The following is a 26,740-nucleotide window of genomic DNA, read 5'->3' as shown; positions in this document are numbered from 1 at the left end:
TTAATGCTATCTTTCACATACAGGGCCACTGCTCCTCCTTTCTTGCCTTCTCTGTCTCTTCTGTATAAAGAGTATCCTGGTATGGTTATGTCCCAGTCATTTCTTTCATTAAATCATGTCTCCGTAACAGCCACTAAATCTACATTCTCAGATGCCATTATTGACCCAAGTTCATTGATTTTTTTTACCTAAACTGCGAGCATTTGTAGACAGGACTCTGAGCTTATCATTTCTTAACCTCTGTGCTTCTGACCTGTTCTGGCATTGTTTTGGGGGGCAATTGGACTCTTGTATTTTCACTCTTTTGCCCCCCTTCCTAGTTTAAATACTCTTTCCCAAATTCTTGGAGTTGTTCACTAAGTACATTTGTTCCTTTGAGAGAAAGATGCAAACCATCTTTTTTGTACAGTTCCTTTCTATTCCAAGTAGAGCTATCATGAGAAACAAAGCCAAATCCTTGCGCTTGACACCATTTACTAAGCCATATGTTGAACTCCACTCTACTTTACATTGTAGCAAAGTGTCATTTCTTCGATGTTGTCACATGAAAAGATATAATAAAATATTTACAAAAATGTGAGAGGTGTACTCACTTTTGTGAGATACTGTATATGCGTTATTTGTCACATTGGGGAGGCAGGACTCTTACTGACATGTTTCGCCTTTATAGGCTTCCTAAAGGTTCTTTTAGGGGTGCAGTAACACTGGGTTAAGTGAAAAAATAGATTCTAGCTAAGGAGGATCCATTACAAATACTCATCTTGAATGGCGAGACCTCAAAGTGGATCAAGACACTAAAGACTGGGCAGGCCAGGGATCTCTGCTGAAGGGGGGCGCCAAACAGCACCCACAAAATAGGGGAGGGAAGAGAAACACCACACCAATCCCACTCAGAATGAATTTAACAATACCAGTCTTCAGTGTCTTGATCCACTTTGGGGTCTGGCCATTGGAGATGAGTATTTGTAATGGATCCTTGTGAGCTACAATCTATTTTTTCACTTAACCCAGTGTTACCGCACCCCTTAAAAAAACCTTGAAGAAGCCGACAAAGGTGAAATGCATCGGGTTGAGTCCTGCCTCCCCAATGTGACAAATAACCCATATAAGTCTATTTGGAATAATCTCTTAGTCGTACTGTATATGGACATGGGGAGGGGTCTCTGTCTTCGGGGTGCTCTCGGGTTATGATGACGTGTTATGTTATCCATTGCAAACCCCCAATTTCAAAGCTTCTAATGTTTTTGTACAATAAAGATTGTTTTTTTTATTAATGATTGCTTACTGCTAATTATATCTGAGAGGAGTGCTATTTTTTCTATAATGTCCTTTTTTTGGGGTGTGGTGTTGACTTAGTCAAACAGGACTTCAGTGTTTCTAATAAATTTTGCCTGAGTTAGACCCCTGTCCCACACTTCCTACATGGCCCCACAACTGAAAACAAAGTATGCAATGTTTCAAACATATTCAGTACAATTCAATAAGCAATGGATGTAAGGGGGAAAATCTTCTAGTCCAGAACTGGTTAAACTCTTCATTACACATGGATTTGCTTATTGTGTTTGGCAGCTGTTTACCACTGGTTTGCCTGGTTCACCACACCAGCAAGCATTGAATCTTTCAAACACATTCCTACAGTCAGCAACATATTATTATTACAAGCATTGGTCTTTTTAGAATCCTTCTCCTAGTTGAAGAGATGTTTTTTCAGTCACAAATTCTGCTATAAATAAAATTTTTCTAAAATGGTAATTATCTGTGGACTAATTACTTCCAAATACTTGTTGTATCATCAAACTGCTATTTAAACACATTTTTATTTATTATTCACTGAACAGAGCTAAAGAAATAGCATAAGTAGGCATTGCCAGTTAAGCGAAATGACAGGCAAGCTGCCTCTTGTCCAGATATAATTACCATGTTCCTAGAGTTATGAATCATCCTAGTACTTTCAATATTATACTCCAATATAATCAGCTTCTGTTATTATTTTCTACTCTACTATTTTCTACTTCTACTTTAAATACATTTCCCAGCATTTCTATAGTTATATAGTTATATAGTTTATAGTTATCTATCTATCTATCTATCTATCTATCTATCTATCTATCTATCTATCTATCTATCTATCTATCTATCTATCTATCTATCTATCTATCTATCTATCTATCTATCTATCTATCTATCTATCTATCTATCTATCTATCTATCTATCTATCTATCTATCTATCTATCTATCTATCTATCTATCTATCTATCTATCTATCTATCTATCTATCATCTACACTATATTACCAAAAGTATTGGGACGCCTGCCTTTATACACACATGAACTTTAATGACATCCCAGTCTTAGTCCATAGGGTTCAATATTGAGTTTGCCCACCCTTTGCAGCTATAACAGCTTCAACTCTTCTGATAAGGTTGTCTAGGTTTAGGAGTGTGTCTATGGGAATGTTTGACCATTCTTCAAGAAGCTCATATGTGAGTTCAGGCACTGATGTTGATAAGAAGACCTCCACCCCAAATTTGCTCATCCATGTCTTTATGAACCTTGCTTTGTGCACTGGTGCACAGTCATGTTGGAGCAGAGAGGGACCATCCCCAAACTTTTCCCACAAAGTTGGGAGCATGAAATTGTCCAAAACATCTTGGTATGCTGACGCCTTAAGTGTTTTCTTCACTGGAACTAAGGGGCCAAGCCCAACCCCTAAAAACAACCCCACACCCTATACCCCCCCCCTCCACCAAATGATTTGGATCCGTGCACAAAGCAAGGTCAAAAAAGAAATGGATGAGTGAGTTTTGGGTGGAGGAACTTGACTGTCCTGCACAGAGTCCTGACCTCAACCCAATAGAACACCTTTGGGATGAATTAGAGTGGAGACTGTGAGCCAGGCCTTCTCATCGACATTGGTGCTTTACCTCACAAATGTGCTTTTGGAAGAATGGTCAAACATTCCCATAGATACACTCCTAAACCTTGTGGACAGCCTTCCCAGAGAGTTATACTTGCAAAGGGTGCACCAATTTAATATTGAACCCTAAGGACTAAGACTGGGAGGTCATTAAAGTTCATGTGCGTGAAAAGGCAGGTGTCCCAATACTTTTGGTAATATAGTCTATCTATCTATCCATCTATCTGTCTCTCTGTCTGTCGTTGCCATTTAAACATGCATAACATATCAATATTTGATGGGCAAAAGTCTTTCAGACAAGAGAAATGGTTTTTGCTATGCTCAATTCCATTGTTCTGTCTTTGTTCTGTATGTTTGACTTTTCAATTTAATCTCAATATATAATATAGCTGTAAAATATTGATTTATTTGTGATTGCAAATTTGTACCCTCTCATCTGCATATGTTAATACTAGAAATGTACCTTTTAAAATATACCTCTAATGAAAACGATATTCCTTTTGGTGGAAGCTAATGATTCCAGTACATAAATCAAAGCTTTTACTGCTGTGTGTTCAGCATAGTGTAATTCCTGTGACCAATGGCTGGAACTATGCCTTAGTTAGTTTTTTTTCCTGTATTATAAATTACTAGCCACAAAAGATTAGGGAAACAACTTTAGTGAGAAAATTAAATACGCAGTTAACCACTTCAATATAGGGCACTTTTCCCCCTTCCTGCCTAGATCAATTTTCAGCTTTCAGCCCTGTCGCACTTTGAATGACAATTGCATGGTCATGCAACAGTGTACCCAAACTAAATGTTTATAATTTTGTTCACACAACTAGAGCTTTCTATTGGTGGTATTTAATCACTACTGGGTTTATTTATCTTTTGCTAAATAAACGAAAAAAAAAAAAAAGATTAACAAAATTAGTTTTCTGTTATAAGATTTTGCAAATAAATAATTGTTCTTTGTAAATTTAGGACAAAATGTATTCTGCTACATTTCTTTAGAGTAAATCACCCAATCAGTGTATATTATTTAGTCTGTAGGAAAGTTAAAGAGTCCACAAACTATCTGTCATACTGTCACCAGTGCAGTACAGCATCATTATATAACTGGTGTGGTGGTGATCAGGGACACTGACTGGTGACAGTTTTTATTACTTTTTTTATTTCTTTTTATTCTTTTTTAACATACTGTGACCAGAGCAGTAAAATGTTACCATAGTAACATTGTACTACTTTGGGGAAGTGAAAAGTATATTTTTTTACACATTATATTTGCTTATAACAGTGATTTACACTTTTATAAGCAAACATTTTACTGGATGAAACTAATTATTTCAGTTTGTTTTTATGTGATTAGCAGTGATTGGTCAAAGCTAATCACATGCTACAGATGTGGCTGTGACTGGCCATGTCTGTACCATGTGATCACATTGACCATTCACAGCTAGTAACACAATTATGGCATTATGGCTGAAAGGAAGCCATCCATTGTTTACAACTGCCATGTGACCTGCTGTGATTGGTATACTGATCAGTCATTGGCTGTGTCTGTGACAGGTAGCGCCGCTGTGCGGTGCTTTCTGAGAGGATGGCATGTGATGTCCATTCAGAACGGTAAAGCCACCGCCTAGGCCATCATTCTGCTTTAGGCCAGGCGGGAAGGTGGTAATGTGTGTGTGTTATTATTATTTTATTATAATACAGGATTTATATAGCAGCAACAGTTTGTGCAGCGCTTTACAATATAAAGAAAAACAATACAGTTACAATACAATTTAATATAAGAGGGTTACACTTTTTTTTTTTTTTTTTTTTTACACAAATTGCTTGTCACAATTTATAATTCAATAAGGAGGGGCAAATTGTAAAAAAGATAATAACTGTGAGAGAGATGAGCTGATGGAAAATACATTTTTAGGTGGAGGTGAGATGGGCTTTCCTGAAGAAATCAGTTTGCAGGGGTCAGCTAAGGGTGGACAGAGAAGTAGAGAACTCCAGAAGATAGGAGAGACCCTGGAGAGTCCAATCTCTCCTGAAATTAGCCTGAACGGTGCCTGCACAATTAAAAACTTGCAGTTTGTGCTTCTTCCCTACATCCAACCTGCTCAATAAATATAAATCAGCCCACTGGTGAAGAACTTTGTTTTCTCTTTTTCCTATAACCCCACTTTAACACCTACTCTCCATATGCCTTGACTGAAACTTGTTAAAATTACAATACTGTGCAATTCATTGGAGCCTGATTGGTTTTGACTTCTTCACTTAGCCTGATCTGGTGTGCAAGGTACTATGGGAAGTTAATATAAATATAGATTTCAGGTACCGTATTTTCACGACTATAAGGCGCACCGGATTATAAGGCGCAGTATCAGTGAACGGTAAATTTTCAAACTATTTTCATATATAAGGCGCACTTTTTTTTTTTGGAACGTTGATCCGCGCGAGGTTTACTGGCAGTTGCTCATCACGAACCCTCGGATGACAGTTCTGCCATGCATCCTCTATCCACTGGCACACAGTGGCATAACTGGCCCGGCGTTGCCTCCCGGTCTTCGTGAAGGAGTGCTCTCCTTCCATCTTCCAGTTTTCCCACGTGATTCGCAGTTTCGCCTTGAAGGAACGATTGACACTTATGTCCAGTGGTTGCACCCCTTTGGTCAAACCATCCAGTTAACGGTAAATTTTCAAACTATTTTCATATATAAGGCGCACCGGATTATAAGGCGCACTGCCAGTTTTTGATCACATTTTAGGATTTTCAGTGCGCCTTATAGTCCGAAAAATACGGTATTTGTACTACCTTTGATGTACATTTGGTGACAACATGACAACATGATAATGATCTGGAATTGCAATTTTATTCTCAAAAGCACATCAACTGCACTGAAAAATATGTTGGCTGCTCTGTAGGGATGAACAGTAAAATCTCAACACAAGCATTCCAAAGAATAAACTACCCTAATTGAATCATTAGACTACACTGATACATGGTATGTAACATTAAACACCCTGTACCCAAACATTTCAATTAGATGTATGTCGTGTGCGATAAAAGCTGTCATGTCACGAGACAATAGTTTCACAATAGTTTCACTTATAACCAAAAACCCTGTAAATGCTCCCTGTGCTACTACATGTTTTATTTCAAACACATCATGAAGAACCAAGATTAAGTACATAAGTAGTGCACTAAAGAAATCATTAGGGATTGTAAGTACTTCATGTAACAGATGGGACCAGCACTTGTCTTGGCTATAGATCACCATTTCCTGCTGGGCTTGTATTCCAAATTCAGTCACACTCCGAAGCAAATGTAGATAGTCTAAAATGTATGGTTCTTGCTCTAAGTCTAAACAATCCAATCAGCAAGGAAGCAAGAGAATAAAATATAGATTGACACATTTTGTAAACATTTACTGATACAAAATGTATATGTTTTTTTCTCTGTTATATACCAAGAATGGACAAATGTGTCTAGAATTCATTAGCTAGTCCAAGAAAAAGACTCTAAAAAGTTGGGCACTCTGGCTACCTAGCACCATTGTTTTCAATGATCCATGCCCATCTTACTAAAATCAGCAGTTACGTATTTTCCTAAACATATTCCATTTGTCCCCTCCTGTCCTTGTTTTGCTCCTGGCAAGGCGACCTTAGTGTTATCAAAGTTATTATCCAGGGTTTTGATTAAATGTTTATGAATTAATGGAATTATACTGTAGCTTGAAAGTGAATCTGCACAGAAGAATGTCCTTCAAATAATTGATCCACCACATCAACTAATTGATCCACTAAATGGATTCTCAGTTTTATAATAACATTAATGGAGTATTGCCTAAATCTCCCTTGATATACCAAGGCAGGTTTAGAGGGCACATTTATTTACAGATGACACATATTTAATTGACATTCCTGTAGGTATTTTATTTGTGTATTGTTGCATTTTCATGAAGATATACTTATTATGTAGGTGTAAAATAATGTTCATTCTGCTGCTAGGGCCTCATTTATCAACTGAGGCTTGCAATGAGAAATAAGTTAACCTGTTTTAGGCCATTTCAGTTTGGAGTCTCTATGCATAGAGACAAGGATACATTTGATAATTGGATTTGATCTCTTGACCTGGAGTTTTCTGTCCACCATTTACGTTTTGGTTTACCACCTAGTTGTTTCTTATTACTAGGGATGAAGGAGAACTTTTTAGCAAAATTTCAGCTATTTTGGCAAAAATGCATTTTTAATCAATAAAAGAGATGACTTTACAATTTTTTTTTATGCTGGGTTTTACAGTGATATAAGCTTTATACGGCTCACGAGGTTTAAGGAAGGCCTTATAAATTCTCCTAGACCTGTTCTTGTGTCAAAAATGACTCATTTATAGCTGGAAACATGTTAGATATTATTATGAATATGGCATATTGTAATGATTGCCTGTTTAATGCCCACATATTGTAATGATTGCCCATTTGTTGTTTGCATATTGTCACAATTGCCTATTTCTTTCCTGCAAATTGTCATGATTACCCATTTGTTGTTTGCATGTTGTTATATTTGTACAGATCTTACCCATGTATTGTAACAATAGCCTGTTTAGTGCTCTGGTTTGTTGTCCACATATTTTCACTGTCATTGCCCACACATTGCCTAGATTGCCTGTTTCTTTCCAATGTAATGTCAGGATTGTCTGTTTTTTGCCTGTGTATTATCATGATCGCCTGTTAGTTGGCCAATTGCATGTTTGTTGTTATGATTGCCCATTTGTGTGCTGTGTGTTGTTACAATTGTCATGATTTGTTGCCTGTGTATTATGACAATTGTTTGATGCCGGTGTATGTAATGATAATTTTATGACCAGGTATTGCTACAATTGCTCATTTAGAGTCTACAAATTATCACAATTGTCTGTTTGCTGCCAGATAGTAAGTGGGTACAGTCTGACTGACTGCTGTTTTGGATCTGCACTAGATACAGCTTTTCTTATGATATGACTTCTAATTTTTTGAATTTATGCATTCATCTGTCCATATCAAGGTGCTGTTTTTTATTTTTGTATACCCTAAGCAAAGTTTAGATTGTATTTGTTGGGACCATAAATCTATTTGACTATCAACCTGCATAAAAAGAATGTGTATAGTGAATATAACCAAATAGAAATGGTATTTTAAATTTTGATCACATGGAAATGAAATGTGTTTAGAAAAAACAAGTGGGCTGCCACCACAATGAAAGTATACCACCCTTGGCAGGGCTGTATTTAGACATCATGCTGTTCTAGGCATGCCTCGATAGTGTCATCCTTTCTAAAAGATCTGCCTATCCCAACAACCAAGCGAAAACTTTCCTGAACTGTAACAAGTCTTTTGACCTCTCCCAGCAATAGGCTTGTAGAACTGCTTTGTCTGGTGACAACAAAAAAAGAAAAAATTACATTTTCAGGACTTTGTGCTGCCCACTTACCGTCCTGCCATCAAGTGTCAGTATGTTATTTACTGCTCTGGTTTAAAGTATCTCTCAAAGCAAAATTTTTTTTTGTTAGTTCTGGATAGTGAAGAGTAGGGCTAAAATACCTGTGAGGTTTTCATTGCAGTTTGTTGCTGCCTTCACTTCCATTCCCAAAGACACAACAGGATGTGAATGGATATCTCTTCACTAAGTTAGGATAAATCCCCTTGTACACAGTTTATATCAGTTAAAAAAAAATCCCCCCAAAATTAACCCAGAAAAGTCACAAACAGTAATACCACCCTGACGGGGGTTCTAACCCATCCACATGCCAACAAAAACTAAAAAATAAAGTTTTGGCTTCGGATACATTTTAAGGCCCCAAATTGCAAAAATGTGACTATTCCATTTACAGCAAAACTACACTGCAATGCTTCTATTATAATTATGGTATACATAGTCTGTAAGCATAGTGTGTTGGCCATAGAATGCGTTTATAGACAAAATTAACTCATTGCCAGGCATGCCCTAAATACTGTATATCTTTGGTTAGTTTAGTAATGACCGGCTTGCCCTGAAGCTACTGGACTGCAGGAATCCACTAAAGGAATAACACTGGGAAGAAATGACCCCCATAATTTTACAATTATATTGTTTCTCCTTGTCCAGTTATAATTTTTCACAACCTAACTGCAGGCAATAGTGGTTTCCGGGGATACTTGTCGACTGCCAATTCTCTTGCTTGGCATGATACCAGCTTATTGCTCTTTTCATAGAGGTTACACTAACTCCTTGCCACTCGTGCTTGGCTTTAATCCTAGAAGCCAGACATTGCTCTTTTCTTAACCTTTGCTGCTGGAATCATAATACACCTGCTAGTGTGTTATTAAAAATTGCTTTGTCTGGTGAAACAAAAATATGCATACTTCTGTGATGGTTTATCTGTTCTCTGATGAATTATATTTTTCAACCGTAGCTAGCATGGCTAGTTAGAGAAATATCACACTTTCATTTCAATGCACATTTGTCTGCTAGTCTAATTCACACCTCAGATAGAAGTGAAAAGACATACTAACAGATAAACCCGAGCTGTTATTCGACAGACATGTTATTGGGATGTGTACAAAGATCGCCTTAGATATTAGATTTTACTCAGACAAGCAAGCAAAATAAAATGTCAGAATCAACTTTTTGAAATAATTATTGCATGAACAATAAGGGTGATAGTATGTAAATGTCTATAAACTTATCTGGGACTGTGTGAATGCTCTGGCAATGGCAGAACTTATTCTGATCACCTTTCAAAAAATCAAATCTGCTTGACTAATATTCCTGGTGGAAACCCCAACAATGAACTTCTCTTATTTGCTTCTTTTAGTCTTTTAAATACACAATTAAAGCATTATGCTATGCCTGTTCGAAGATTGCAAAAATATCTTTTGATCCTGCCAGAAAACTTGTGAACTGATAATTTCTTGTACATCTTGACTGCTGCACTGCTTTCAGCTATGATTGTTCCCAGTCCTTTCTGTGAATTACAGAACTTCCCTATCTTCACTCTTCCCACAGAACTTTCCACTTCTTCCCTATCTTATGAAGATAAAGAGAAGGATGGTGTTCTGTAACCCTAACACCCTTTCTGTCCAGGAAGACAATGCTGCTCCTGCAAGATATCTTAGGACTGGAAATGTGTTCCTTTCAGAATGACTAGGAAATACTTAAAGTAAAAAAGGCTAATTTAAAAGAGAAGTTTGGCCAAAGCTCTTTTGGCCATACCTCTCATGTGAGTCATGGGAGAGCACTTACTTGAGTCAGCCAGCAGTGGGCTAAAACACGCAGTTGACTGACATCACAGACCAACTCCAGACTCTTGAGGGATTCCGACAATAATGTTGGGATCCACCCAGATGCCTTGCAGGTAGCTGGCTCAGACTTTTAGTGTGCCCCTGAGAACCTGAGCCAGTCGCTCTCATCCCCTGTCCTACCTACGCTACAGTGAGTGCTGGAGGGACACAGCAGTGAGCTGGGGACTGAAAGGCATCGCTCTCTGTTTGGTGAAGACAGAGAACTGAGCACTGAGCAGTCACATTATTACTCTGTTCTTCAGCTTAGAAGCGGCGGGGGACAGCTTGCAGCATCAGACTGATGCAGCAGCAGGTAGGTAAGTGTGTATGTTTATTATTTTAGATTCCTGCACTTCTCCTTTAATAGATGGTGGGAGGTAGCTCTGGTGACATTACTAGTCAAGAAATCACTATGATTGGCTCAGTAAGATATTCCCATTGCGCATGTCCAAAGGTTTTTTGAAGCAATTACATCACATAAAAAAATTGCAATTTAATTCTGTGTTGTGACTGTTTAAATACATTTTTGAATGTTTTTTCAAAGATCCTTGGTATGCTGGCGATATATGTCCTAACACTATGATTAGCTGTCATAGTGATTAAATGATCGGGAGCCTGTCCCACTGGCTTGTAATCCTAAACAATGACCAAGAGCTGTCGATGATAACACTAGAGGCTTTGAGTTTGCAAGCTCCCAGCACAGGACAGAGACACAAACTGTAGGGATATACGCTATATTACCAAAAGTATTGGGATGCCTGCCTTTATCACGTACATGAACCTAAATGGCATTCCAGTCTTAGTCCGTAGAGTTCAATATTGAGTTGGCGCATCCTTTGCAGCTATAACAGCAATAGTCGAAGTGCGAGATTACAAGGAAGTGAACTAGGAGCTTTTTGAAGACGCAATTGAAGACGCAGTGTTGGATTTATGAAGCCAGGTGTCGGTAATGGTGAGTAGATTAAAATAAATGAGTTAGCGATAAAGAAGTCATGGAGATTGGTGAGTTTATTACAGACAGAGCAGGCATTCCAAAGGGCGCAAGAGAAAGGGAGTCTGGTCCTGGAAAGAAGAGAAATAGGAACTAAATTGTGTTGATTGTGGCTGCAGTCAGATGGTGCAGGGTAATTGGTGTGTTGGGTACAGGTAAATGATGGTGGCCCAGGGTTTAGGGATATATCTCCAGAGGTTAGGAGAAGCAGAAAGGTGAGGGAGGTAATATGAGAGTTTGTTTTATATGAAGGGACATGCCCCAGTGTCCTGGAGATTTTGTGTGCGTGTGGATTTAGAAATAGCAGGAGATGGTGAGTGCAGTAATAAGGAGAGGACAGAAGTCAGGGTGATATATATAAGCTTTGGGGTGGAGAAGAGGGGTGAAGGAGAGAGAGTTTAAGATTAGTTTAAGGATCTCAAATTGTAGATATCTCGTTTATTTCATACCTTCATGCATTTACAGGTAAATTTACATTTACAAGTGACTGAACAGTTTCGGACATGCAAGTGCCCTTCATGAAGCTGCATGTGTAGCATTAATCTAGTGGACAACCTTTATCTTCCTTTTCATAGTGAGTCTAGCCCTAAACACAGGTGAATCCCATCATCCAAAATTTTATTGAGTACAAAGGAGCAATCCCCACATAAAATCATGCCTTTTACCAGAAGTATAATATCTCAAATTATAGAGCTCTAATTTGCTCCTAAAAAGACAGCCACTGTTTATTATCCACAGGCTTAGCAACTCAGAAATGATTCCATAACAAGGTCGCAGTGCTGCTATTACCCCAGAGTATATCGGCTGACTCAAATCAGGTGAACAAAATTTGGCTCTCCATGTAAGTCATACATAAAAGCAGAAAACAGAATAAGATTCATGGAAGCTTTGTTCCCAGAGGACACCTATTTCGGGGAAACACGTCAGGTGGAGCCACATCTGTGACGTAATCAAGCACAAGTCTGCTGGCGAGGACCGCGGCTGTGTTTGTGGAATGTTTGTATCCCTTTTTATGACCTTATTCATTTAAGTGCAATACTTTTTTTATAACTTTGGTTTAACATACTGCATCATGAAGCTTATTCTGCTTTTATGTACTGTATGACATACAGCTGCAAGAAAAAGTATGTGAACCCTTTGGAATGATGTGGATTTCTGCACAAATTGGTCATAAAATGTGATCTGATCATCATCTAAGTCATAACAATAGACACTCACAGTCTGCCTAAACTAATAACACACAAATATTGAAATGTTGCCATGTTTTTATTGAACACACCATGTAAACATTTACAGTGCAGGTGGAAAAAGTATGTGAACCCTTGGATTTAATAACTGGTTGAACCTCCTTTGGCAGCAATAACTTCAACCAAACGTTTCCTGTAGTTGCAGATCAGACATGCACAACGGTCAGGAGTAATTCTTGACCATTCCTCTTTACAGAACTGTTTCAGTTCAGCAATATTCTTGGGATGTCTGGTGTGAATAGCTTTCTTGAGGTCATGCCACAGCATCTCAATCAGGTTGAGATCAGGACTCTGACTGGGTCACTTCGGAAGGTGTATTTTCTTCTGTTTAAGCCATTCTGTTGTTGATTTACTTCTATGCTTTGGGTCATTGTCCTGTTGCAACACCCAACTTCTGTTGAGCTTCAACTGGTAGACCGATGGCCTTAAGTTCTCCTGCAAAATGTCTTGATAAACTTGGGAATTAATTTTTCCTTCGATGATAGCAATCCGTCCAGGCCCTGATGCAGCAAAGCAGCCCCAAACCATGATGCCCACGCCACCATACTTCACAGTTGGGATGAGGTATGGATGTTGGTGTGCTGTGCCTCTTTTTCGCCACACATAGTGTTGTGTGTTTCTTCCAAACAACTCAAATTTGGTTTCATTTGTCCACAGAATATTTTGCCAGTACTGCTGTGGAAAATCCAGGTACTCTTGTGCAAACTGTAAACGTGCAGCAATGTTTTGTTTGGACAGCAGTGGCTTCCTCTGTGGTATCCTCCCATAAAATCCATTCTTGTTTAGTGTTTTACGTATTGTAGATTTGCTAACAGGGATGTTAGCATTTGCCAGTGACTTTTGTAAGTATTTAGCTGACACTCTAGGATTCTTCTTCACCTCATTGAGCAGTCTGCGCTGTGCTCTTGCAGTCATCTTTACAGGACGGTCACTCCTAGGGAGAGTAGCAGCAGTGCTGAACTTTCTCCATTCATAGACAATTTGACTTACCGTGGACTGATGAACAGCAAGGCTTTTGGAGATACCTTTATAACCCTTTCCAGCTTTATGCAAGTCAACAATTCTTAAACGTATGTCTTCTTAGAGCTCTTTTGTGCAAGGCATAATTCACATCAGGCAATGCTTCTTGTGGAAAGCAAACCCAGAACTGGTGTGTGTTTTTTATAGGGCAGGGTAGCTGTAACCAACACCTCCAATCTCATCTCATTGATTGGACTCCAGTTGGCTGACATCTCACTCCAATTAGCTGATGTCATTAGTCTAGGGGTTCACATACTTTTTCCACTTGCACTGTGAATGTTTACATGGTGTGTTCAATAAAAACATGGCAACATTTTATTCTTTGTGTGTTATTAGTTTAAGCAGATTGTGATTGTCTATTGTTGTGACTTAGATGATGATCAGATCAAATTTTATGACCAATTTGTGCAGTAATCCATATCATTCCAAAGGGTTCACATACTTTTTTCTTGCAGCTGTACATGGTAAGCCAGTTATTGTTCACCTGATTTAAGTCAGCCGATATACCCTGGGGTAATAACAGCGCTGAGACCTTGTGATGGAATGATTTCTGAGTAGCTAAGCCTGTGGATAATAAATGGTGGCTGTCTTTTCAAGAACGAGTTAGATATCTATCATTTAAGATCATATACTTCTGGTAAGAGGCATGATTATAATTGGGGATTAAACCTTTTTTAGCACCTTCACGCAGTTTCATCTGTTTGTATCCATTTTATGCACCAATAGATCACCTGGATATTCACTTAGATTTGGACTATTTGTTTACCTTTTGGGACTTATAACGTAGCCTGGATGGCGTTTATGTATTGGGAAAATTAGGAATATGTTCATGAACTAATTATTTATTCATTTGATTCTTTTATACAGTATTAGGTTTGATTATTTATATGAATAGTGAAGCATAAAGAGTATTTATATTTTTATATTTATTCTGTGATTCATTAAAATGTATTATTGAATGATTACACGCTATTAATTTGCTATGAAGCACTGATTGTTAGTTGTTTGTGGGGGAGATATGCACACTTGCTTGTTTATTTAATATCTGTGTAAGTCTTGTGTTCAGGCTTGTGCAAGGTGCAGCACTCTTTTTCCCTTTGCAACTTTGGCAAAGGCTTTGTTTGAAAGCAAGTGTGCCAAACCTAGCAGAAATAAAACCACATTGATGAAAACATATTTACAGTTTAACAACGTGCCAATAGACCTTAGAGCTCCTGTTGGTTCTCTTTTTTATTTATATCCTAAAATATGTCCATTTCCACACTAGCCCATGCTCTGTTGGAGTGAAAAATAGAAACAGGAATTTAATTACAGATCAAAGCAACTGATGAAATAACACGAAAAATGATCCAAGAAAATCTCATTAAAAACACAAATAAATTGCTCGCAGTTAATGTAATTTTGTTCTGTGGACTGATCTGAAGAAATCCTGTTATCTGCTGTAGTTTGTGCTGCATAGGCAGTTTTCAAACATTAAGCTTTTTATGGTGTTCTGTTTGAACAACATTAGAAAGCCAATAGCAGGTGGTATAGCATGCATTTTAGAAATAATTTGCTTTTTGATAAATAGAAGCATTAATGTATTCTAATTTCTAGTTAAAAGTGGTCATATGTATTTCCAACAAATTATTCAGCTAGAATATCACCATCCTTATGATCCTGACATACACATACACTTGGTAGAACATATTATAAGGACCTGTGTTAATAGGCTTTTTTTTCTTCAAGCGAGATTTGTAATCCTATATAAGTCTATAGAAATGCAAAACCTACTTGAAGCAGGTTAAATGCAAGTCAACTACAGGTCATATGCAGCAGTCAATGAATTCTCAATGATCGCAGAAGCATCTTAAACTGATTTTAAAGTGATTATACATTTTTTTTTAAAATAACAAATATCTCTATTCTTGCCTGCTATGTGGAATTGCTTAGAGTGGCCCCCGAACCTCCTCTTCTTGGGTCCCCCACTGGTGCTCCTGCTCCTCCTCTCTGTCCAGGGCCCCCATGGCTCCCTGCTCCCTCATCACTGGCTTTGATTGAAAACAGCAGAAGCAAAGCCAGTGAGACACGGAAGTCAGAGTAGAGAAGAACTGAACTGCAGACGTGCACAGCGCTGGATCGATGAGGGCTCAAGTAAAAGGGGTGAGGGGGGGCAGGGGCCATTTTTTTTAACCTTAAAAAAATGTTGGGTTGTAGAACCATTTAAAACTGATGCAGTCAAAAGAAAAAAGTTTGATGGGCGCTCTCCACTTTAAACAGATGCCATCAACACAAGCACAAAACCTGTTGTGCAACACTTAACAACATGAGGGCACACAGTACGGTTACAATACAATTCAATACAGAAGGAATCAGAGGGCCATGTTCATTAGAGCTTACAATCTAAGAGGGCGAGTCAAATGATACAAAAGGTAATAGCTGTGGGAAATTAGCTGATGGAGAAAATAAAAATACAGCTGTCAGGTGGGGGCAGGATAGGCTTCTCTGAAGAGACAGAGTAGGAGATAGTCAGACAGATTAGGGTAAGGAGTTGACATAGGCCCTTATTGAACAACCTAGACTGTTCTAGACTGTGGCTATGTGCAGTGCCAACTTTATCATTCTATCCCAGGCGTGACAGCCTAAATTGAAAGAGTGGGCTGAATTAAGGGAACCATAGGATCTTTTATCATGCTGTTACATTTTATACATTTCAAGCACAGATATGATCCTGTATTGCGAGCTTACAGAAAAGTTGGAGTTGGGGAAATTGTTTTATCGTTTCTATATAACTTATATTTTTAAAGAAGCGGATTATCTTTTTACTGTGCATTATATTTCAAACCATTTTCATAATGTGTTTTACTGCAGCATTATTTTCCTATTGTGAGCTCAATGAAAAGTATTTTTATTTCCATTTCTGCTTATTATATTTTATGGAACCATGTTATTAGATTCCTATTAATAATACAATCTCTGTAATGATGTTTCCATACTCCTTGCTTTTAAGCACTAAGGTAGACCAATTATTATCATCAGTAAAGTTTCCATTATATTATACAATACACTTACCAGCAGCAGATGTGAAAAAGAAAAACTTGTAAAAAGCCCTTTGTCAAAAGACATACAACCTGTAATTTATCGGAGCAATAGTCACAAAATATGTTATAAAATGTGGAGTAAACCACAGGAGAATAAGTTAGTATATTAAAAAAGTTTTGCATATTTTAGTAAATATTAGGAAAATGATCTAAAAATCTAGTCAAATTGTGGCAGGAAGAAAGTTATCAGACCCCGCTCTAGGAATGTAAATGTTATAAAGGTACTGTATTTACAGTGCCTTGCGAAAGTATTCGGCCCCCTTGAACTTTTGCCACATTTCAGGCTTCAAACATAAATATATAAAACTGTAATTTTTTGTGAAGAATCAACAACAAGTGGGACACAATCATGAAGTGGAACGAAATTTATTGGATATTTCAAACTTTTTTAACAAATAAAAAACTGAAAAATTGGGCATGCAAAATTATTCAGCCCCTTTACTTTCAGTGTAGCAAACTCTCTCCAGAAGTTCAGTGAGGATCTCTGAATGATCCAATGTTGACCTAAATGACTAATGATAATAAATAGAAACCACCTGTGTGTAATCAAGACTCTGTATAAATGCACCTGCACTGTGATAGTCTCAGAGGTCCGTTTAAAGCGCAGAGAGCATCATGAAGAACAAGGAACACACCAGGCAGGTCCGAGATACTGTTGTGGAGAAGTTTAAAGCTGGATTTGGATACAAAAAGATTTCCCAAGCTTTAAACATCCCAAGGAGCACTGTGCAAGCGATAATATTGAAATGGAAGGAGTATCAGACCACTGCAAATCTACGAAGACCTGGCCGTCCCTCTAAACTTTCAGCTCATACAAGGAGAAGACTGATCAGAGATGCAGCCAAGAGGCCCATGATCACTCTGGATGAACTGCAGAGATCTACAGCTGAGGTGGGAGACTCTGTCCATAGGACAACAATCAGTCGTATACTGCACAAATCTGGCCTTTATGGAAGAGTGGCAAGAAGAAAGCCATTTCTTAAAGATATCCATAAAAAGTGTAGTTTAAAGTTTGCCACAAGCCACCTGGGAGACACACCAAACGTGTGGAAGAAGGTGCTCTGGTCAGATGAAATCAAAATCGAACTTTTTGGCAACAATGCAAAACGTTATGTTTGGTGTAAAAGCAACACAGCTCATCACCCTGAACACACCATCCCCCACTGTCAAACATGGTGGTGGCAGCATCATGGTTTGGGCCTGCTTTTTTTCAACAGGGACAGGGAAGATGGTTAAAATTGATGGGAAGATGGATGGAGCCAAATACAGGACCATTATGGAAGAAAACCTGATGGAGTCTGCAAAAGACCTGAGACTGGGACCGAGATTTGTCTTCCAACAAGACAATGATCCAAAACATAAAGCAAAATCTACAATGGAATGGTTCACAAATAAACATATCCAGGTGTTAGAATGGCAAAGGCAAAGTCCAGACCTGAATCCAATCGAGAATCTGTGGAAAGAACTGAAAACTGCTGTTCACAAACGCTCTCCATCCAACCTCACTGAGCTCGAGCTGTTTTGCAAGGAGGAATGGGCAAAAATTTCAGTCTCTCGATGTGCAAAACTGATAGAGACATACCCCAAGCGACTTACAGCTGTAATCGCAGCAAAAGGTGGCGCTACAAAGTATTTACTTAAGGGGGCTGAATAATTTTGCATGCCCAATTTTTCAGTTTTTTATTTGTTAAAAAAGTTTGAAATATCCAATAAATTTCATTCCACTTCTTGATTGTGTACCACTTGTTGTTGATTCTTCACAAAAAATTACAGTTTTATATCTTTATGTTTGAAGCCTGAAATATGGCAAAAGTTCGAAAAAGTTCAAGGGGGTCGAATACTTTCGCAAAGCACTGTATGTTAGTACTATGACTTAATTGTCCAAGGCAAGGAATGAAAAACTTCAGGTTCATATAGAAGGCCCAGACTAAGATCCAATAACCTGATTGGGGTGTAGAGAAATGAATAAGGCATTGCTTTCCTGTTGTTCACACTTTCTACTTTTTCTTTTAATGTGACTAAAGGGGTCACATTTTAATTAAAGCACCCTGTAAAATAGATGCTATATTTTAAAAATCTACCATTTAGTGGATCCCTGACTACTGCCAGTATCTGACACTTGCAGATGTGTTAAATACTTGTTCCCCTGTCCTAGAGTGACATAGGAGACAGTGGGAGGAATCATAGCATGCCGCATAGAGGTAGCAGTTGTTTAACACACCCAGAAGTGTTGGATACCTACAGCAACCTAGAATCTGTTACGGTGCAGCTTTTTAAGTCACCGTAACATTAAAACTGAAGGGTGCAAAATCTAATGCAGCTGTGCATGGTAGCCAATCAGCTTCTAATTTCAACTTGTTCAATTAGGTTTTTTTGACCAAAAAACCTGGAAGCTGATTGGTTATTATGTAGAGCTGCACCAGATTTTACACTCTTTCTATCAGAAGGGTATGTGAACAGCATCTCTTTTCAAAATATGGCTTTAGTTTAATTTGGACCCTATAGTAACAGGGCCAGATTAAATTTAAACAGAATGGTTTGGGTTCAATTTTATTTAAATTTTTTAAGTCTATAATACATTTTCTTATAATGTATATGCAATCTTTCTGTCACTAAAGATCTAAAAAATGGCAAAGGATTCCCAGGGCACAACTGGTTAGCTAAAGATATAGTACAGTAGACACCTCCTGCTTTGAAGCTGTGGTTCAGTTGTTTATATAAATTTCATTTTGAGCTTACATGTTTTGTAAATATCAGGCTTAACAGCCTAAGAAGACATAGGAAAGAGCTACGCTTGCTGGTTTAAAATATGCAATATGTAATTTTTGTTTAATTAAATGTAATTTTTTTTACTAATCCTGATCATAATAAAAAATATTGACAGGTTGATTTACTAAAGTGGTTTATAGGTTGAACTGGATGGACTGATGTCTTTTTTCAACCTCACTAACTATGTAACTATGTCAAGTGGAGAGTGTTGACATAGAAAAAAACAATGGGGGTTATTTACTAAAACTGAAAAGTGCAAAATCTGGTGCAGTTTAGCATAGAAACCAATCGTCTTTCAGGTTTTATTGCCAATGCTTAATTGAACAAGCTGAAGTTAAAAGCAGATTGGCTACCATGAACAGCTGCACCAGATTTTGTGTGTACCGATTTTAGTAAATCTCCCCCAATGTTCACTAGCAGATATACATGTAATCAGCACTTTCTCTTCTGGTTGAACATAAACAATACAGATGGTAGAATCCAGCAATAACTGAATCACACTTAGGGGAATATTTTTAAAACAGGTAATCTGACATTCACCAAACATTCTTTTCAGGTACATTTTCCTGGTGTATGTGTCTTAGGTGACAGTGATTGATTCAATAATGAATGTTTGGTGAAAGTCACATTCATTGATTTATAGATATGCCCCATCTTGTTGGTAATGTACTATATATAGTGCAGCGCAATCCTAAAAATAGCAACCACCAATATGATGATAATATTTAAATGAGATCATAAACATATAATGTCCAAAAATGCGGAGCCAGAAAAAAGTGGAGGAGAAAGTCCTTTGATGCAGATGATGAAAATAAGAGCACAAAAACAGACCGGTGAACAGATTCAATAGAGTATGCCTTTTCAGTGCTCAGAAATTCCCACCACCAGACAATTTTTGCCTCTCACCTTATGGCCCAGACCCTACAGGGTCAAACAGCATTATATCATCCACTCTCAGGGAACACAGCTTCCAAATGAATCGCTACACAAGCCCTGCAAGATCCCTTAGCAAGATGTCACAGCTGGTCAGATATACCAAATTCGGAAAAGCCTCCATCGATATGCAAAGAAATCAGAAAGGATCTAGTGCTCTCTGTTTGCTAGAATCTTTAATTGCACAGTGAACATGAATGCACTTACATAATATCCTGATTAAAACGGCTGAATTGCAGAGCGTGCAGAGTGCTGTGTTGCTTCCTGGTGTTTAGAGATGGCCGCGGGTCACATGACATTCCCCCAGATAGCTGCCATAACCCCGGTATTTATGAAAACGGTGGGCGATCGGCTTTCAGATAAGGGTGGTCCCAGCGGTGGATTCACTGCAGGATCACCCTTGTGGTGCGGTGAAAGAGGTGCCCCCCCCCCTCCCGCCACGTCCCTGCCGTTTTCCCTACTTACCAGACCCCCCAGCAGCAGGGAAAACGATCTGGTCCCGGATCCTCTGAGACAGGAAGTCGAGTGAGGGCAAGATGGCCCTCACTCGACTCGATAGTCTTGGAGGACTGGAGTGATGTCAAACGTCGTTGCCTAGCAACCGGGTTAAAGGGCCAATTTTTTTTTCAACACTTTTTTTTTTAAGTGTAGTTGTGAGGTGTGAGGTCTTTTTGACCCCAGATCTCACAATAAAGAGGTCCTGGCATGCCTATTTTTATTACAAGGAATGTGTACATTCCTTGTAATAGGAATAAAAATTATCAACAGTTTTTTTAAAAAAAAACTATGTAAAAATAAAAAACATTAACTAAAATAAATAGGAAAAAAAAATGAATGCGCCCTGCCCCCGTTAGCTTGCGCACAGAAGCGAGCGCATATGTAACTCCCGCCCACATATGTAAACGGTGTTCAAACCACACATGTGAGGTATTGCCGCGATTGTTAGGGTGAGAGCAATAATTTGAGCCCTAGACCTCCTCTGTAACTCTAAGCTGGTAACCTGTAGAAATTTAAAAAATGTCGCCTATGGGGATTTTTAAGTACCAAAGTCTGTCGCCATTCCGTGAGCGTGCGCAATTTTGAAGCATGATATGTTGGGTAACTATTTACTCAGCATACCATTATATTTCACTATATGGAAAAAAATTGGGCTAACTTTACTGTTTTCTTATTTTTTAGTTAAAAAAAGTGAATTTTTTCCAAAAAGATTGCGTTTAGAAGTCCGCAGCGCAAATACGGTTTGATAAAAAATATTGCAATGATCTCCATTTTATTCTCTAGGGTCTCTTCTAAAAAAAAAATATACAATGTTCGGGGTTCTAGGTAGTTTTTTAGCAAAAAAAACGATTTTAGCTTGTAAACACCAAGTGTCAAAAATAGGCCTGGTCTTAAAGTGGTTAAAGTGTTACTAAACCCAGACCCTGCATTCACTATATCTGGTCTCCCACAGTACACTGAACATGGAAGTGCAATTATTTTAGAACATTTTAGTAAATATAAACTGCTAAATACCTTTTTCTCATCAGCAGTACATAGCAATGTATATAGCAGTCTTGTGATTTCTATCAGTGTCTGGTAAAAGCCTGTAAGAGGAGTTTTAATACTGCACTGGCTGTCCTATTAGAATGCAGGACCCCTGACCCTGACCCTCTTTCTAGACAGTGCTGATCACATGCACTCTCCTACTCTCCAAACTGAGCATGTGTAGCTTTCCCCCAAGGCTCTGTTCATTCAGCAGATAGATTGGGCATAGTAGAAGAAGGGGAGGATCAGAGAAGACAGGATCAAACAGCCTTTTTACACAATGCATAGGATTAACTCTTTTGGTTCCACAGTGAGTATAACAAGCATGCATTACTGCATATACAGACTGATTTTACTGTTGGGGTTTTAGTAACACTTTAATTGTGCACAGACATATTGTACAGAATAGCTGTTTTTTTGTGATATTTATAAACTAAAACATTAATATGTTTTGTAAATGAGGGGAAACTGTGATCTCTTCACTCATCCATTGTTTGAGTACTTCAAGTGAACACAGTTTCACCTTATTTTCTACGATCAGTTAACATTCAGTTTGCTAAGTGAACAATCTTTGCTCTGTTAGTAAATTGACCTTATTGGGTACAAACACACCATACATGCCCTTTAAAAAAAAAAAAATCAATTTAAGTCTCCAACTCATTAGCTTCCCTTCTACCCATATGGTGATGTCAGTCTATGGCTTAATTACATGTATTCTACGTTACCAAATACTTGCATTGTGTGGAGAGATCTTTAACACAGGTTTTGAAGAACATCAGTTTGAAGGGTTTAGGTAGGTGACAAATCCAATTAAAAACTAGGTACAATGAAAGGGCAAAGAAATAGCTGATTAGAAGAGCGAAGTTTGTGTCAAACAGGGTTGTTTCACACGTATATGTTTGCAATCTGGTTTTCTAGCTGTGAAATACCTGAAAGACTCAGACTTGTTTTTTTATTTTTTTATATTTATAATAATTTTCTGCTTTTTTTTTTTTCTAGCTCAGTTTTTTTCTGATCGCAATTCAACAGAATCCTTTAAATATGTAGCAATTTTCTGTTACTAAAACACAGGTTATATGTACTGTTAATGGGGAGCTGCTCATGCATTCATTATTTACTTTGCAGTTTGGCCTAGACAGAAATGTTAACCGTAAACCAAAATCGGCAGAACCAGAAACACAGATGCATAGTTTACAATACTATATACAACAGAGAGACATGGCTTTATGGACTGGAAAAGCAGTGCGCTTTGTGGAATCACTAAAACACTGAACCAGCGTTTATCCTTTCAGCAATATCAGTTTGTACATATATAAAGCATGCTTTTTAACCCCTGGAGGCAAAACAAATTGTAATGCCTGGTTTTGCAACTTAGGCAAGTGTTAATAAAACTGCACATATCATCGACAACTTAGTGTATCCTAGTGTACCTTGTTTCTTTTTTTAATTGACACAACATAGTAAAAAGAATATATATATTTTTTAAATTTTGTAAAAAATGTCTTGTCATTAGTTTGACCCACAACCAAAGAAACTCTGAAATACATTTTCCTTAATGATAACTTTCCACCTCAATATGTACTCACCTGGATTGGGGCTTGATTTTTTTTATTATCTTGTTGCACACACGTATTTGTGGATTCTTCCGTTACTAACACTTTACATGTGAACTTTGAGATGTGTTTTACATTTTAACACACTTGCTGGATTTAATATAGTTTTGCCTTAGTGTCACTAACAGTGCCTTTTTGTTATATTATATTAACCACTTTACCACCGGAGGATTTTGCTGTCTTACGTCCAGGCCACTTTTTGCGATTCGGCGCTGTGCGACTTTAACTGACAATTGCGTGGTCGTGCGACACCGTACCCAAACAAAATTTACGTCCTTTTTTTCCCACAAACAGAGCTTTCTTTTGGTGGTATTTGATCACCTGTGCGATTTTTACTTTTTACGCTATAAACAAAAAAAGAGTGTTTATTTTGAAAAAATAACAATATTTTTAACATTTTTTTATATGAAATTCCCCCCCAAAAAATGTAAAAATCAAAATTTTTTTAAATTTTTGGCCAATTTGTTTTCTGCTACCTATGTTTGGTAAGAAAAATCACAATAAGCATATTTTGATTGGTTTGCGCAAATGTTATTGCGTTTACTAACTAAGGGAAAGATTTCTGTCATTTTTGGTGTTTTTTTTTAACGAGTAATGGCGGCGATCTGCGATTTTTTTTGCGGGACTGCGACATTGCGGCGGACAGATTTACTGCAGTAATCAGTGCTATATATATGCACCGTTACTGTAAAAATGACACTGGCAGGGAAGGGGTTAATTTTATTGGAGAGGGAGGGGTTAATGTATGCCTGGTGCTTACTGACGTGTGTGGAGGGAGGTGACTGAGTGAGTCAGGGACAGATCGCATGTTCAGCTATGCTGAACACTGCAATCTGTCACTCCCTGTCACTTAGGAGATCTGCCCGCTCTGTTTACACAGGTGGGCGGATCTCCAAACTAGATTCCCCGACGATCGGGGAAGAGCAGCGGCGATTGCCGCCGCTCCTCCCCTGGCCCGACTCCCGCTGTGACTGAAAACAGCGGGAGCGCGCCTCCTACAGGGGGAGGAGTCCAGCGACGTAGTACTACGTCACTGGACGATAACAAAACACTTTGCCGCAGTACGCTCAATGTGACCGGTCGGCAAGTGGTTAATATTTACAGCTTTTCACTATTGTTTTTTTTGTGAATTGAGTTTAATGAGGGTAGCACTGCACTACATACTGTATTTTGTACCAAGGTTTTAACTGGCATCTAAAGGCACGTCATACCATACAATATAGAACACCCTGAATGCAACCTCACCTCATGCCCCGTGCACAGCTCTATGAAATAGGAAGCAAGAAGTTTTTATGGTGCAGCAAAGAAAAAGATTTTGTCAGTTTAGGAAACTCCTGGCTCTCTGCTTGTTGAAATGAAATTGTTTTTTTCTTTCAATTTAAAAAACGAAATTTATATAACCATTATATATATCACACCTTAATATCTCCTTAAAAATGCTTTTTCCATTACCTGCATGCAGGAAGCTGATACATTTACAACAAAAGTTTCACATAGAACTAAGGGCAAAACTTTTTTTTACTTTATTTTGGATGAGTTATATTTATTTTGAGGGGTTATAACCCATCAGATTTTCTTTTCCAAAGTGAGGAAAGTGGTTTTTACCAGTGTAACCAAAACTAGTATCCCCATTGGAAGGTTTTCCCGCTATTCTTGTTCTGGTGACAACCCAAAATTTGGGATTTCTTCCACTTTTGTTCTAAGTGGATGGTAAACAGGAAAACTAGAGAGGGTGAATGTCCCAAATGGGGACAATGACAGCAATAAAAATTTGGCAGGTGTTTTAATCCCTCTCTAGTCTATCCAAAGCAATATATATATATATTTTTAAAATTGTAATATCATTAATGATATAAATAATGCAGTCTTGTGTAGTGTCCTCTTTTTACACATAAGCCAATGAGCTAGAAACAAAACAAAAACTGTTCCTAGACAGGTTGCTTTGTAATGTTAGCTAATGCCCTTCTTCTATTGTCTTTCATAGCCTGAGGAGAAGCAGAAGGCTACTGCAGCGTTTGTACAACTCCAATCTGCCATGGAGGTTTTGGGATTCACGGTGAATGAGCAAAAGGCCATTTGGCGTGTTATAGCCGGCATCTATCACCTCGGAGCAGCAGGTGCTTGTAGAGGTAAGGGACAAATCTTGCAGTCTGTATTCTTCACTCTTGTCAGTTGAATGCTCATGGATAAACATGTTCAAAAACTGATGGAGCAAATGCAAGTCTTAGTTGGAAAGCCTTTACACTTTTTTATAAGTTATATTCAACTTAAAATAGAAAACCAAGATATAGTTAAGATGTATGAATATTAAGCACTTTTCCATTTCATTTTAAATGACAATCATTATTGGAAAGCTTTGTTCATCCTTAAGTTTTTGTTTCAGATTTAGCAGGTCTAATAATAAATAGAGGAAGTGGCAAGAAAGTATTTTCACAGGACCACATTAATAATCATGGTAAAGCAGGCACCACTCTTGGACCAACCAGTTCAGGTTGTTTTTATGTAGTTGGAGGATCTCCTACTATTGAACGACTGCAGCTCATGTTCCACCGCTGCAGTGTCACAAGTTTATAACTAAGAAGAAAAGAGCATTTGTCTACAGACATCAGGTACCCACCGGGGAATGAAGAGAGAACCCTCTATTCAGTTTTTTCTTACATGTGATTGCCTGTGACAATCACTTTCTACTCTGGTTAAAACACAGAAATGCGCAGGTTAAGGATGAACTCTTTTAAAGTGAGCCTATACTCCATCTTATGGTTTTTAGGAGTTAAGGTTCTGGTCCTTTTCCCTGCCCTCTGTAGATCTGTTGCCTCTGAAACATCTGCAATAGGACCCCTGCCACCAGAACTTTCACCTCCACCAATATGAAGTGTTCACCTCACTCAGGTAGTGACCTGGACACCCTACGGAAGAAGAACCCACTGGATGTAAACAAATAAACATTATGTGACTGGCTTTAAATAGATGAATAGGATATTGAGAATTATTTTTATTTTAACGATCAGCTAGAGGGGGTGGGAGGGTGTTCTTGCTTTTTTTAAATTCATTATTTCTTCAAGGCATACAGGAATAATCAATCTAGTTTAAACACCATAGTAATACACATCAAAAGTTCTGAACTTAATGCACACATGGAAATTACACGTCCACTGTCTTAAGCATGGAAGAACCGAACAATAGTCAGAAACATCTTTTGATAGGTATGATACGATAGGATCTAACCACACAATAGGATCTAAAAACAGTATGTCCACATGTGCCAAAAACGAACTAGCTGAGGTATATCCCATATAAACATTCAGAAACCATTCAGAAACAGGAAAGAAAATCTAGGAAAAAAGAAAATGAGAAGTTATAAAAAGGCA

The 26,740-nt window shown here is 38.0% G+C and overlaps 1 protein-coding gene across 1 annotated transcript in view; it reads left to right on the top strand.

The window, feature by feature from the left end:
* The window catches only part of MYO18B (myosin XVIIIB), an 842,989-nt gene that overhangs the window by 183,082 nt on the left and 633,167 nt on the right, over positions 1-26,740 (top strand). The window contains exon 13 of the mRNA XM_082258232.1: positions 25,357-25,501. Coding sequence (XP_082114358.1) covers positions 25,357-25,501 — 145 coding nt within the window. The remainder of the gene's footprint in view (positions 1-25,356; positions 25,502-26,740) is intronic.

This window comes from Pelophylax lessonae (genome assembly GCF_965119305.1).
Source record: "Pelophylax lessonae genome assembly, chromosome: 1".
Classification (NCBI taxonomy): Eukaryota; Metazoa; Chordata; class Amphibia; order Anura; family Ranidae; genus Pelophylax; species Pelophylax lessonae.
Note: the sequence above shows the minus strand (reverse complement) of the source record. Positions and strands in the feature narration are given on the sequence as shown.